Here is a 14,639-nt window from a genome sequence, read left to right as displayed (position 1 = left end):
AATGAGCTGTAACATGGAAAGTAAGCGTTTCTGGACACATGTCCACATAACATATTTTCTTTCTTTGTGTGTGAGGAATGTTTCCTGAAAGTTTGGCCGTACCTTTTTGTAACACCCTGTATAAAAAAATGTGAACCTGGCATAACTGGTTCCTGCATCACATTTTATGTTCCCAAATTAAGCATTTGTTTGTTAGGCTTCATTCCGTTGTATATGCGTGGTGTAATAACAATTTTCTGTTGGGCACAGGCATAGTAGTTTTTGCATATGGTATTCACTTTGGAAAATGTGTCCAATATTGAAATCAGTTCATTTAGCTGAAGTTTTCCTTTACTGTCACTGCTCTGATATTTTCCCACATTACATCAGTTCACAATAAGAGGTAGATTGACACCTTGGACTATTAACTTAGTTGTTGGCATTGTGGTTCATAAAATTTTCCATTAGTAAATGTGCCTCTGCATCATTTCCATGTTTCTGCGTTCATGCTATTGTGTGGAAAATCAATTTGGAATGCATAAATTTTAGTTCCATTTTGTCCACTATCTTTACAATCCACAGCGCACCAGAAAAAAGTATTTGTCTATGTTTACAAGTTCACGATCCATGACTGTATACTGCCCAACAGCAACCTTACATAATTGATCTCCTCCCATTGTTATGACAAAACTCACTATTTATTGGTACACATCTAAACTCTGTCTTCTGGAATATTACCATCACTAAATCCTATTAAACGTGTTCTATTTCAGTATACACAAACAGGTGATTTGAAAATTAACAAAAGACATTAGATGAAAAAACAGTAAACATAGAAAAATAAAACTCAGTATAAAAATCGTGAGATAAAGCTGGGAAAATGAGATCAAAATCACTACCACATAATTTAAACCTGTGAAGAAGTTACAAAAATGGAATTTTCTGAACTCCGCTTTGTGTGTGTGTTTCAGATAGACTCTGTTCTTATAGCCAATAAGGATATAAAAATACCCAGTGTAAAAACAAGAAAGGAATTTTTTAGTCACTTCAACGTCTCCTGCATATAAAGATTAGATTTCAACCTGTCGGAAAAGAAACACATATGAATAAATCAGTCATCATTAATCCATTAACACCCGTATTATGAGTAAGAAATTTTTGAACAAATTATTCATTGATACACCATAAATTGTAAGAAACTTGCAGACATACTGAAAACCATTATGAGATTGTGCTAACCACAAAAGAGGAGAAAACACAGGTAGTGGAACATTGTCTATGATCACGGTCTAGTAGATGTGAGGCAACAAGTATTGAAAATTTTAAATAGTAACAAACCCTATAAAATGGCAGGAATTCTTAAAAGTATAGGAAATAATGTTCAAGGCTATAAAAAAAGAATGTAAACTGGTCACTATAACCAACATAAAAATAACAATTTTAGTCTATGACTTCCACTCAGTTCTTGACTGTGTACCTCTGAAAGAACAACTAGATTTTGGAGGCGAAACAATTCAGATTAAAAATCATCTGTTGAGGAACTGAAGGAAATCAGTACTCTGGAAAATGACAAGTCATCAGCGGGAACAGAAACTCATAGCAGAAGTATGAAGATACGGATACTGAGCAACAGTAATCTGACACAAGCAACTCACAGAATTATGTTAAACATTTGTAAAATTGAAAAAATTACTGAAGATTGGAAATGAGCATAAATTGTTCCTCTTCATAAAAATGACATAAAACCAGTCTGAATAATTGCAGGGAATTTCACTGCATCCTGTTATGTCCAAAATACTTCAAAAAGTCCTGTGAAGTCAACTGGATGAACATGTAGGCCCATTAATAGTCGAGTATAAGGCACGATTTTGCAAAGGGTAAACATGTAGAGAACAGATATGGGAACCAAAGTCAATTTTGCAAAGATGGTGATGTGTAAATACTGTGACAACTTATGACAAGTGTCAGAAAGGCTTATGATTTGATAGAAGAAAATCTTGATTCAGTACTTCAAAGGAATTCAAAATTGACAGGAAAACAGTGGCAGTTATCCAACAGACATTAATGGGTACAACCTCAAATGTTAAATTGATTGGAGAAATTTCAGAAGCATTTGAAATGCACAACAGTGTGCAGCCAGAGATCCACAATCCCCTCCAATTTAAAATAATTCTGAAAAAAGTTGTGAAAACATAGGGAAGGAGATGAGGGAATCAAAATTGAAATTAAAAAAGAGCAGAGAACCAACATGAGGTGTATGGCTCTTATAGACGCCCACAGTTCTAAGAAACTGTAGAGAAGCCAAACTTGTCCTGGAGAAGCTTCATAAAATGTCACAGAAAACTGGTCTACAAATCATCTGTGAGGAAACTCAGTAATTGACAGGAAACCTGCAGATAATCTCTCCACTATAACTTGGTATGAGGAAGTGTCACAAGATTTATGCAATAAATATCCAGGAGAGATAATCCAATCAGCATTTATTTTTTTTTTTTTATTTATGCTAGTCTGACAAGGGCCATCAGGTTCTCTTCTGCATCGGACCAGGGTTTCACACACACATCATAGTTACCTAAGAAACAACAGTTTTAATATGACAAATAGTATTAAAATGATTTGAGTGTCCTAAGTGGCAATGTAAGTAAGTAATACTTACTATGAACTAATAAAGTTAATAATGACATTACTAGTAGAATTACAGCTGCTGCCACTAATGGTGGTGGTGGTAACAGTAGTAATGACAACAATAATAGTGGCAGGTATAAAAAGGATTTATAAATGTACAAGATAGTTTTCAGATATAGTGAGTCCCGTAGAAAGGAAATTTAAAAAGCCTTCACCAGCTAAGAATTCTGGGAAAAGAGGAAGATCTGGGTGGAGCATCATTATATGCTCACATGTCAGTTCAAAGAGCAATTTAAAAGCAGCCAAATGTGGCTACTTCAGGACGTTTGTAGAGTACACACATGGGTGACTTTCTGTTAATGGATGTAATCTACATGAACATATTCCTCTTGTTTATCTTCATGATTGTTGGATGTGTGTAGCACATTATGTGATAAATCAAGAGTATGCGTATGCCGATAGTCCACCCAGTTGTCAGTTACACCTGTTGTATCTTGAAAAGATGTAGTCTTCTCAATTTACGGAACTTGTGGACATACTTTGTTTGAGCCACATCTCTGATAGAAGTATCAGATGTATGTCCATGCCTTGAAATATGTGACACTTTGTTATGATGAGGTGGCAGAGATCGAACATTTGCGAGTGCAGTGTGATGTTCAGTGCACTTGGCTACAAGGCTCATGAAGATGCTAGATAGTAGCGACTTTAGGCTGGTGAGGTTAGGAGAACAATGAATACCAAAGTGCATTGTGGTAGGGGAGCAAGGTTCCTTGACGTGAAAGTGGGAGATATCTCCAGGAGGAGGGAGGTTTTGCGGCCAAAGCCAACAGGCTTTGCACTGGTCAGTGAATGGTCAGCTGAGGACAGGAGGAGAAAGTTCCTGAACAGAGCTAGAACAGCCTCTGCACAACAATACTGAAAGCAAGATAAGTGGAATGAAAGTAGTCTGTCTTACTATTGGTGCTAATGATGAGTAACCACAGTAATATGATGATAAATTGTTAAAGTAGAAATAAGACTGTAATTTTTATCATCTGAATCAGAGCCTTGTGAACATAGAATAGTAATAGTGAATTAATGAATAGTATTGGTCTTGGAGGTATGAGAATTCAGCAGAGAATTAGTACTAAAAGTAATCATAGACAAACAGAGAATAATAAGAGGGGAAACTGTTTTAAGTATAATATTAGTAAAACAAATTGTTTCTTTGCAAAATAGACATGAAAGTAAACACAAAATTAGAGGCAACAAGAGTTGAAATTTTTTTTAGCTTAAAACGTCCTGTCTGCATTGCAGACTGATCATTCCTATTTTAGGTCTTCACCATCATCCTGCCATCATTTGTCCACAAGTTTTGTAGCTGAAATCTTGAGATCACACTGTTCAAAATCTTCAGTCTTTCAAAAGTGAGATCCCCCTTATTGTCAAACGTAACTTCAGGAGTTTCTTGCTCAAAAGCTTGTCAACTGATGTGGAGTTGTCGTAACAAAAAATCTATTTTAGTCAATGCAAAACTACTGCTGGAATAACTCTTTACTGTATAAAATACTGTGATTCATGGTCAAACACAAATGACTGACTGAGAAGCAGGAAAGAAAAATTCTCAGGAAAATATTTGTTTCAGTTTTCTGTGAACGAATTTGGATAAAGAGGCCCTTTAGAGAGATCTATAGATAGACAGAAACAATAACGGACACCTATAGATAAAAAGGGATAAAATTCTGTGGATGCATCACAGGATGACTGACTACAGGCTCACAAGGCAGATCTTCGAGGTAGCAAGCACTAGCAAAAACAGTTCAAAATGGATCATAGGTACAGAAGAAGTTGGACTCTCACAAGATAACATAATAAATCGAAAAGATAACGTAATAAAGTCTAGAAAGACCATGAAACATACTTAAAGAGCGACACATGGAAAACAGAAATGGATCTAAATATTTGGAACACCACAGAGGACATACACTATGTGATCAAAAGTATCCGGGCACCTGGCTGAAAATGGCTTGAAAGTTCGTGACGCCCTCCACCCGTAATGCTGGAATTGAATATGGTATTGGCCCACCCTTATCCTTGGTGACAGCTTCCACTCTTGCAGACATATGTTCAATCAGGTGCTGGAATGTTTCTTGGGGAATGGCAACCCATTCTTAACAGGTGTTTGCACTGAGGAGAGGAATCGATGTTGGTCGGTGATGCCTGGCATGAAGTCAGCATTCCAAAACATCCCAAAGGTATTCTAAAGGATTCACGTCATGTCTCTATGCAGGCCAGTCCATTACATGTTTGTTATGGTCGTGTAGCCACTCCGTCACAGGCCATGCATTATGAACAGGTGTGTCCAATCGTGTTGAAAGCTGCAATTGCCATCCCCAAATTGCTCTTAAACAGTGGGAAGCAAGAAGGTACTTAAAACATCAATGTAGGCCTGTGCTGTGATAGCGCCATGCAAAACAAGGGATGCAAGCGCCCTCCATGAAAAACATTATGACACCATAACACCAGAACCACCTCCGAATTTTACTGTTGGCACTACACACACTGGCAGGTGATGTTCACCAGGTATTTGCCACACACACCCACCCACCCATCAGGTCACTACATTGTGTACCTTGATTCTTCACTCCACACAACGATTTTACACTGTTCAATTGTTCAATGTTTTCGCTCCTTACATCAAGCGAGGCGTCATTTGGAATTTACCTGCGTCATGTGTGGCTTATGGGCAGGTGCTCGACGGTGAAGTATAGGTTTTCTCACCTCCCACCTAACAGTCGTAATACCTGCAGTGAATAATGATGAAGTCGGGAATTCCTGTGTGATGGTCTGTATAGATGTCTGCCTGTTATACATTACGAACCTCTTCAAGTGTCAGCAGTTTCTGTCAGTCAACAAACGAGGTAACCCTGTACGCTTCTGTGCTGTATGTGTCCCTTCACGTTTCCACTTCACTATCTCATCAGAAACAGTGGACCTAGGTACGTTTCGGAGTGTGGAAATCTGGCATAGAGACATATAACACAAGTGATACCCAATCACCTGACCAAGTTCAAAGCGCATGGGTTCCGCGGAGTGCCCCATTCTGATCTCTCATGATTTCTAATGACTACTCAGTTCGCTGATATGGAGTACCTGGCAGTAGGTAGCAGCACAATGCACCTAACATGAAAAACCTATGTTTTGGGGGGTGTTTGGATACTTTTGATCATATTGTGTATGTAAAGAAATTGGGAAGGATATAGGAATAAGAAGAAAATTTTAAATTTAGACACTATCTCTTATAAGTTAATGTATGGAATGATGACGATGACGACGACGACGACTACGATGCAATCTGGAAACATCTCCCGTAATTATCAGTGTGAGGAGATTAGAGGTATCTGACTGTCTGTACCCTTATCTTTGTTATTACTTATTTTCAGTGCAGTTGTTATTTTTGAAAAAAAAATTAACGGATTTAATTACCTTAATTCAACTTGCTGTCATAGATGACTCAGTCTTTACTGTTAATGTGAAATAGTTTGTTTAATCTGACATGTTTCTCATTAGGTGATCATCTCTGGGTTTGATGACTGAATCTTTAGATTGTCCTTGATCTTAATGGTCTTCTGCTAGACTCGAGTAACACTTATTTTACTGCCATTGTAGTTGTCCACATGCTCATTGATTCTTCATATGTATTCATTGTATGTGTGAAAGCACATTCAATCATTTGAAGAGGACACTGTCCTCATGTTAACCATGTTGTTTATTTCCTATTTATGATAATACACGAATCTTTGTCATTTATATGCCTATAAATTAACAGCACTTCATGTAATAATTCGTATAACTTTCATGTCATGCTGTACTCCATAATTTCCTCTGTGGATGAAACTGATGTGACATTTAACGACTTTGATGTTCCATGCAGTGAGCTATCTCAAGAGTATGGCATAATATTCAATGCTACAGATGTGAAAAAAATACGTTCAATAGCAGTTCAGATAGAACTTTTTTCCAATTCAGTTCTTTTCTTTACCTGTTTCATCAATAAAAATTGGACGATTTTGTACATTTTTCTCTGGTACTTCACCTTACTGTATGTGCATGGCAGGTGGATGATGTTTCACGCTTTTAATTTTGAAGTATCAAGTAGGAAATTTGTTTTCAAATAAATCAGTGTCTTTATAATTATTTATAAAGCTAAAAGCAAAGTGCTAAAATGAAGTGTTAATTTTTACTTATAATTTCCTTCAATAAGTGTTACAGTTTTGTTGTGTCTCTTTGATAATAATATTTCCAACTATTGTTTGGAACAATCAGATGTTAGTGGGTGTTAATACAATTTTATTTATTTACTGTTTCATCAATTTTAAATCACCAGTAATTCTTTGTATTGTTTCAGGTGGCAGCCTCAATAAGAAATGCATCTGATAGTTTAAGGTACGTTTTTTATTATTCACTGCAGAATTTTTTGAGCAGTATAAATTTTTAATTACTCCATGTGAAAGAAAAATAATAACCCCTAGGGATCAAAATACCAGAAGTTATTTTTAAAAAGTTCAGTTTTTGGAGTTCTATTTTTCTATATATTAACCATTTGCAGTATATGCATACAGTATATACAGACTACAGCAATATTATGCATATTACCAGAGAAAACACTACTATATCCACTATTCTATTACTGCAGAAGATTAAAAAGGAGCTTTACGATATTACAACGTACATCAGTCCCATTTATAACAGTGGTTTGCAATAACAAAACAAACAGCAAAAATGAAAACTAAAGCCCTTACATTAAATACTGTACTGTAACCTGAAAAATTATACAGTCAACTAATGTTCTAAGTCTAGTACATTGTGCTGTCACAGAGAGGAACAAAAATGCCTGAAAAATTGCACTTGCAGATAACTTTCTAATGGCAAACATTCAACACATTGTGCTGCCACAGAAAGAAACAAAAATGCTTCCTAACTAGATGGCCAGCTGTAAGAACGTCTGTAAAACTAATGATCTGTTCAGATGTTGCAGCAAAACTTTCTAAAGTGTCCAAGGCATTTAACACTTTATGGTGGGTAGGCAAAATGGTCTTGTCCTCCTCACATTCTTCTGATGTATTTTGCACCTCAGACAGAAATGTTTGTACACCAGGTTCAGGATTTTAAATGTCTTGCAAAATTTTCCATTGTCAGGTGACGTGATATTGTCGTCACCATCTAACTTGCCAACATAATGTCTCCAGGCATTCCTAAAACAGTTCTGTAAGTGTTATGAGGAAACTGATGGAACTGATACCCAGCTTATATTGCATCCAATGCTTCCATCTCGTTTTCAGCAATAAGGATAGCACAAATGGCTTGTGATACAATGTCTTCATAGCAGCAGTAATGCCTTGACTCAAAGGCAGAAGGCAACTTAACATATTTGGTAGTAAAAAGTGAACATTTTCATTAGTTAATATTAAAACAAAAAAGCCATTTATCATTAACTGTCAATCCAAGCTTTCCAATAATGAGAGTAGATGCAAGGTAAAGCATTAATTTCATGTTCTTAAAACATATCACTTTCTCAGGTTAACTGATCACCCAAGATTGTTGTTCATCTATCTTGTATGAATTACAGACAAGTACAAAAGTTAAAAACATTGTTCACTGCTGGCCCCACCATGCCACATGTCACTTTTATTTTGTGGGTTTGACTTGGCAGAAGTTGTAAAGAAATCCTAGTTTTGCCTGCATTGCTGGCGTAATATATATCAAACTTTTCTCTCACTTGGTCAAATTCATGCAACCAATGCTTGCCCCTTCTTCATCAACTTTATTCATTTAATTGCCAATCACTGAGCATGAAATTAGGCTTCTATTCTGGAACTTACACAGTCCACAAGCAAAACACCTGATGTCTGTTTTGAATGTCTAAATTTTTTTCTGCAGTCTCATTTGTTGTTGATTGAATTATAGTTCCACTTAAAGATACATTGGGAGTGCACATACAGCTTGAACCATTGTAAAAGTAAATGTTCAGCATCTTCATGCATAACACTGTGAAATCACCTTTGCACCTGGAACCCAGTGCAACAGAATTAAGAATTTTTCATTTAAATAGTGTGGATAATCTAAATTTGCTGAGTCTAAGCTTTCCGCCAGTTGTGCTGTTTTTCAATACATCATGTTCTGCTTCCTGCAGAATATTTAGTTTCGCTTGCTGATCTATGCTTTGTGCTTCCTGTTGCATGACAGCCCTTTCACTGCTTGGAACACAATGTTACTAATAGTGGCCCTGTTTAAAGAATATAAAAGCACACCTCAACATGGAATTGCACTTGTTGATGGAATCTAGTTTTCCACACTGTTGGTGTCACATTTGTTTTCCTTGTTGATGGCGAATGTTGAGCAATGTTATGCATAAAGGTCAGCTAGAGAAACATTAGGAAAAGAGAAAAACCATTGACAATTCAGGTTTAATGAAAAATGTAATGATGCAACAGACTAAAAAACAGTTTGTAATTCATGATGACTGAAATTTGTTAACCATTAAAACATTGTGTAATATCATGTACATCACTGCCGGTACAGATATTTTGCTGGTGTTAACCAAGTGTTCACCTTAAGTGAGTTCATGTTCAGCATGATTGATTGTTCATTATTATTCGTAAGTAAAAATATTACAAAGAAGTAGGGTTAGTAACACATTCTATAAAACAGCTGGTTTGTGTATTGGTTCCTTAATAAAAACAGTGTACTTCTTTTATTAAAAAGAAGCAAACTAAAGTGCAGATGAAGTGTCAGCAGCTGTATAGTGCTAACTATTCTAATTGAATATGACATGGAAGTCATAGAAATTCAATGTGATGGGTACAAGCTAATGTCCTACCATGTAGAATGAGTAAGAGGAAAGGGTGAGTGGTTATATACCCAAAAACTGGAGTCAAGTTTAAGCCCCTTCAGATTAATGAATGTTGGGGTGAACAGCTCTTGAATACATGTGTCAGCAATGTGGATTGGGAAACATAAGCTTGTTGTATTGACAGTTTACAGGCCACCATCATGATCTTAAATTTCATAAAGCAGCTGTAGTCAGCTTTAGTAAGGTCATGAAGACTTAACTGGTGAGTCATCTTTTGTGACTTGAGAAGCTACTAACCAAGGATGCCTAGAATTACCAATGTGTGAATTTGATAAATGTAACACAGCACAAGTCCCCAAAAGGACTTAATGCACACATTGCAAACTTGGCTGATTTGGGAGCAAAACTGACAGTGATTTATCTGGCAATGACAGTAAAATGAATACTGATCAATTGTGCTTAGATCATAGAAGGAAAGTATTGTCACCACAGAATTAGAGTGAAATTACAGGACAAATGTTATCAATTGTGTTAATAATTTTCCTAATATTCTTATTCTCTAAAAAACCATGATACTGAGTGGAAGTAAGAGCAAGGGAAGAATAACTCCTTGGACTTAATTATCTTGTGCAAGGTAGACAGAGCTCTAACTACTTCAGAAGACAACAAACTGTGCATAGTGAAATATTCTGTTATGCCGTCTGTAGTGCACTATCAGATCTTCCTTTGTGTTCAGTAAAGCTCTTTTTTCCTGTCACAAGATGTTTTCATCCCAAATTGTGGCTATGCTTTTTTGGTGTTCGAACTGTAGTAGCCACTTGACCTGTTGTATAGGAAGGCTGGACTCATGAGGTTGCAAAATCATTTTTAGGAAATAATTCAATTCCTCATTTACTGTGTATATCCATGGTAAACATTTACCATTTTTCACCTAGTAAATGCTCACAGATGAGTGTGACCGCTATGCCTAGATCTACATCTGTTCCTTGCAAAGCAATGTGAAGTAAAAGATTAATATCCCTGGTTAGATCTATTTGATATACATCTCACACCCTTTAGCAATGTTCTGAGGTGAGTCACACAGTTGTTTTGAAAGCATTGGATTTCCGTGGTATCCCAGCAATGGACTGACTGCTGTATCTACAACTGAACCAGTGCGATGATTCCGTTGGTATCTCCACATATTGCAACACTCAAGAATTTATGAGTGTAGTGATAGGGCACTGTGTTTCTCCTTTTTGTGAAATTCACTATTTTTAATCCTAATGGTTGAAGGCTTGCTCCACTTCAAAATTTTATCTAGGTACAAGCTTATATATTCTTTTAAGTTCTTCATAATTGACAGAGCTAGTAATTATATGTGCCTGTACAATTATGGATAGTTTTGCCTTTTTATCTGTGTTACCTATGGAACTGAGTCAACAGTACTGTTCATAATAGTTTACTTACATTTCTGTATTATTATTTATAATTACTTCTACTCATGCATTACTCCTATTTCATTTTGTGTTGATAACTCTGCACTCACTTTACCAGAAATGTTGTTCTTCCTCCCATGCACCACACTAATTCCCACCATATCAAACTTCCAACTTATCCATTTCTGATTTCATGTTCTCTGACTCACCTAATCAATCAAGGGACTTAACATTCCACGCTCTCACTTATAGTGATACTGTTTCTTTCCCCTGATGATATCCACCAGAGTAGCCCCCTCCCAGAGATCTTATTGGGAGGCTATATTGCTACTGGAATATTTTACCCAATTGGATGTCATTATCATTAAACTATACAGCAGAGCAGTATGTCCTCAGGAATTGCAAAATAATTTCCCTAGCATATGGTATGGTGGTGGCTGGCACCTTTACTACTAGAAAGACCGGCCATCCATCTTCATTAACCACATGTTAGTGTGTGAACCCTCCCTAGATATCCTTTCATTGCAGTTTTATATACTGTATGCCTCCCAGTTTCATTAAGGCAGGCATGACACTTCACTTCGGCAAGATAAATGTTTCATATGGTAAGTGGGTGCCACACAACTGAAACGTGTCAAATAATTTAGCTGTTACCAAAACGTCACAAAATTAGGAAATCATGACATTGTGCTGTGGAGATGCTGATAGACTTTTTAATTGTACACTAAATATCATATGTTCTCACAACACTATAGTAAGTTATTGTTTATCGTAAGTTATTTTTCAGATGTTACACAGCAATTAAGAAGGGCTGGTAGAAATGAGGCAAGACATTCTTGAGGAAAATTATGAATAACTAAAATGGTAAGATGCAGTTAAGAGATATAATATTAAACTGAAGTTCATAAGGGTTAACAGCATGTGTTACTGCTCCTGTAATCAATCTTAACATGATGCCATAAGTCCCAAATATCACAAGCTTTGTTGTGGGATTTCACTGTGTCATTTAAAGGACAAGAACTCTATGAGAAATATCAGAAAGCTGCATATGAATCAGGAACATAAGTGTTGCAACAATTCTACCAGCTTGAACCATGACTGTCCAGCAATAGACTAGGATATTTGCTGTGTCATTCACTTTTGTTATGGGAAGGTTGTTCCAATGGGACATGTTGGTATATTCAGTTTTGGAACTTTCACTAGCAATGTCTTCAAGAACACATTTGATGATGGCTTGAGGGTTGTGGCAACTGATAGGGGTGTTACTTGATGTTCTACTTTATCCCAAAAGAAGAAGATAGAAAATACTTAAAACCTAAACCACCTCCATACTCACTGGAGAAAAAACATACAAGATAATAACTGTTCAAATAATGAGACTTGGCACTTCCGGAGCATCAGGTACAAATACCCTATATCCCATGAATCACATGTGATGCAAACATTGATGGTTTTGTGATGGAACCACAAAGTTCCACAGTGAAAACCTTCAAATTGTCATCTCACTAATGCCTTGTAGTAATAACACAAAAGCTTATCATTGGTTTAATATCTATTATACTGCAATGGAACATTCATGTTTTGATAGCACATGTGGACTGAATGAAACTTTTTATTTGTAAAAGATCGCTGTATTTCACATAAGTCACTTCGTAAATGTTTCAATACTCCCATGCTGTCAGGGCACAGTATCTGACTGGTTGCCACTGGGGGTAAGGACAGCTGGATGGGCAACCTGTATTATTTGCTGTGTGTGAGGGATAAGTGAGGACTGAGATCAGACACTAGCTGTATGAATTCTTAGGGCAGTTACTCAATGATAACAATAGATTTGGTTTTTATTTGCCAAGATCCTCTTTGCAAGAAGCATTGCTAATATTGTCCTAAAATTTTGCCAGCCATTTCATTTGTAGGAGATATTAATGTCAGTAATATGCAGGTGTAATGCCAGCATCTCCTGGTGGGTTGTGAGATGATCTATGTCTTCTGAATACAAGTGCTAGAATTTACTTCAGCACAGTTATTTATTTTCTCACAACTAATCTCTAATCCTGCTTAATTATAATTGTAACCTACACACATAGGCATGTCAAAAGGTCACTGAGGTGGGTACCACATGGAGCAAACAGAGGATTGTTTTACCATCCGGTGATATTCAAAATTGCTTACATCTTGCCAGACTATGGTTATTGCAAGGTAGATTCACCACACTGTTGGTGCACTTGTCCTGTTGTGGAAATAAGTGTCAACTCACAGTATTCACCTCTTGCAAAGCTTGGTGATAGTTCCAATGTTGTTCATCTACAGTGAATATTTAGCCCAGAACAGCTGTCTACATCATTTCTTTTGTCAGCTGGCTCGACAAAAATATGAGTAATGACGAGGAGGATTAATTATTGTTTTGATAGCCCATAAAACTGCTGTATCAGTCAGGAACAAATCTAAAAACCAGAGGGGGAAAAGGAGTTCGCTCAGACAGGGTGGATGTAATGCTGCAAGAAACCTAGATATGACTTTTTATTTTCAAGGAGTGCTACATAAAAGCTGAACTAGTAGGAAAATTTCAGCTTCATATGAGAAAGCAATATTGCCTGTTCTACTGAACCCAGGGGAAAATGATACATTGCACAATAATTACTGTAAAGTGGCCCTCACCAACTGTAAGCCAAATGACAAGAAAAATTCGATCAGCATGTGGCATACCTGGTCTGTAGAATCCAAGCAACTACGCACTCACATCCAGTGTACATTTGAAGGATATTGCTCCACCCTGAGAATGTGAATGGCTGGAATACACTGCCTTTCCCTAATCTGATAATATGTTGGAAATGTGTGTAGTTGTGGCTGTGTCCTTGTGTATGTGTACAAAGGAGTGTTTGGGGAAAGTCAGTGCCTGCCATCTATGCCATCTGTAAGCTTTGAAAGTGGGAGGTGTTTTCAGCCACTTTGATTATGGGCACATCAGGCATCTACTCTTATAATCTGGCAGATGTGGAAGCAACTGTATAAGAAATATACCTACATAGGGCATACCCAAAAGTCGTGTCCTTTTTAAATTCAACATACAGTACTGTAGTCAGTGGGGTATAATATTGTACATTAACTTAGCGTCTGATGATTTTAGACAGCCTTTTGTAGCCTTGAATTTAAACTCATGTCATAACCTTACCACAACTACACTCCTGGATATTGAAATAAGAACACCGTGAATTCATTGTCCCAGGAAGGGGAAACTTTATTGACACATTCCTGGGGTCAGATACATCACATGATCACACTGACAGAACCACAGGCACATAGACACAGGCAACAGAGCATGCACAATGTCGGCACTAGTACAGTGTATATCCACCTTTCGCAGCAATACAGGCTGCTATTCTCCCATGGAGACGATCGTAGAGATGCTGGATGTAGTCCTGTGGAATGGCTTGCCATGCCATTTCCACCTGGCGCCTCAGTTGGACCAGCGTTCGTGCTGGACGTGCAGACCGCGTGAGACGACGCTTCATCCAGTCCCAAACATGCTCCATGGGGGACAGATCCGGAGATCTTGCTGGCCAGGGTAGTTGACTTACACCATCTAGAGCACGTTGGCTGGCACGGGATACATGCGGACGTGCATTGTCCTGTTGGAACAGCAAGTTCCCTTGCCGGTCTAGGAATGGTAGAACGATGGGTTCGATGACGGTTTGGATGTACCGTGCACTATTCAGTGCCCCTTCGGCGATCACCAGTGGTGTACGGCCAGTGTAGGAGATCGCTCCCCACACCATGATGCCGGGTGT

The 14,639-nt window shown here is 37.4% G+C and overlaps 1 protein-coding gene across 1 annotated transcript in view; it reads left to right on the top strand.

Moving 5' to 3' along the window:
* Positions 1-14,639, top strand: part of LOC126212648 (zinc finger and SCAN domain-containing protein 26-like) — a 190,440-nt gene that overhangs the window by 89,189 nt on the left and 86,612 nt on the right. Inside the window, exon 6 of the mRNA XM_049940073.1 lies at positions 6,992-7,029. Within this exon, the coding sequence (XP_049796030.1) occupies positions 6,992-7,029 (38 nt within the window). The remainder of the gene's footprint in view (positions 1-6,991; positions 7,030-14,639) is intronic.

This window comes from Schistocerca nitens, chromosome 11 (assembly GCF_023898315.1).
Source record: "Schistocerca nitens isolate TAMUIC-IGC-003100 chromosome 11, iqSchNite1.1, whole genome shotgun sequence".
Lineage (NCBI taxonomy): Eukaryota > Metazoa > Arthropoda > Insecta > Orthoptera > Acrididae > Schistocerca > Schistocerca nitens.
Note: the sequence above shows the minus strand (reverse complement) of the source record. Positions and strands in the feature narration are given on the sequence as shown.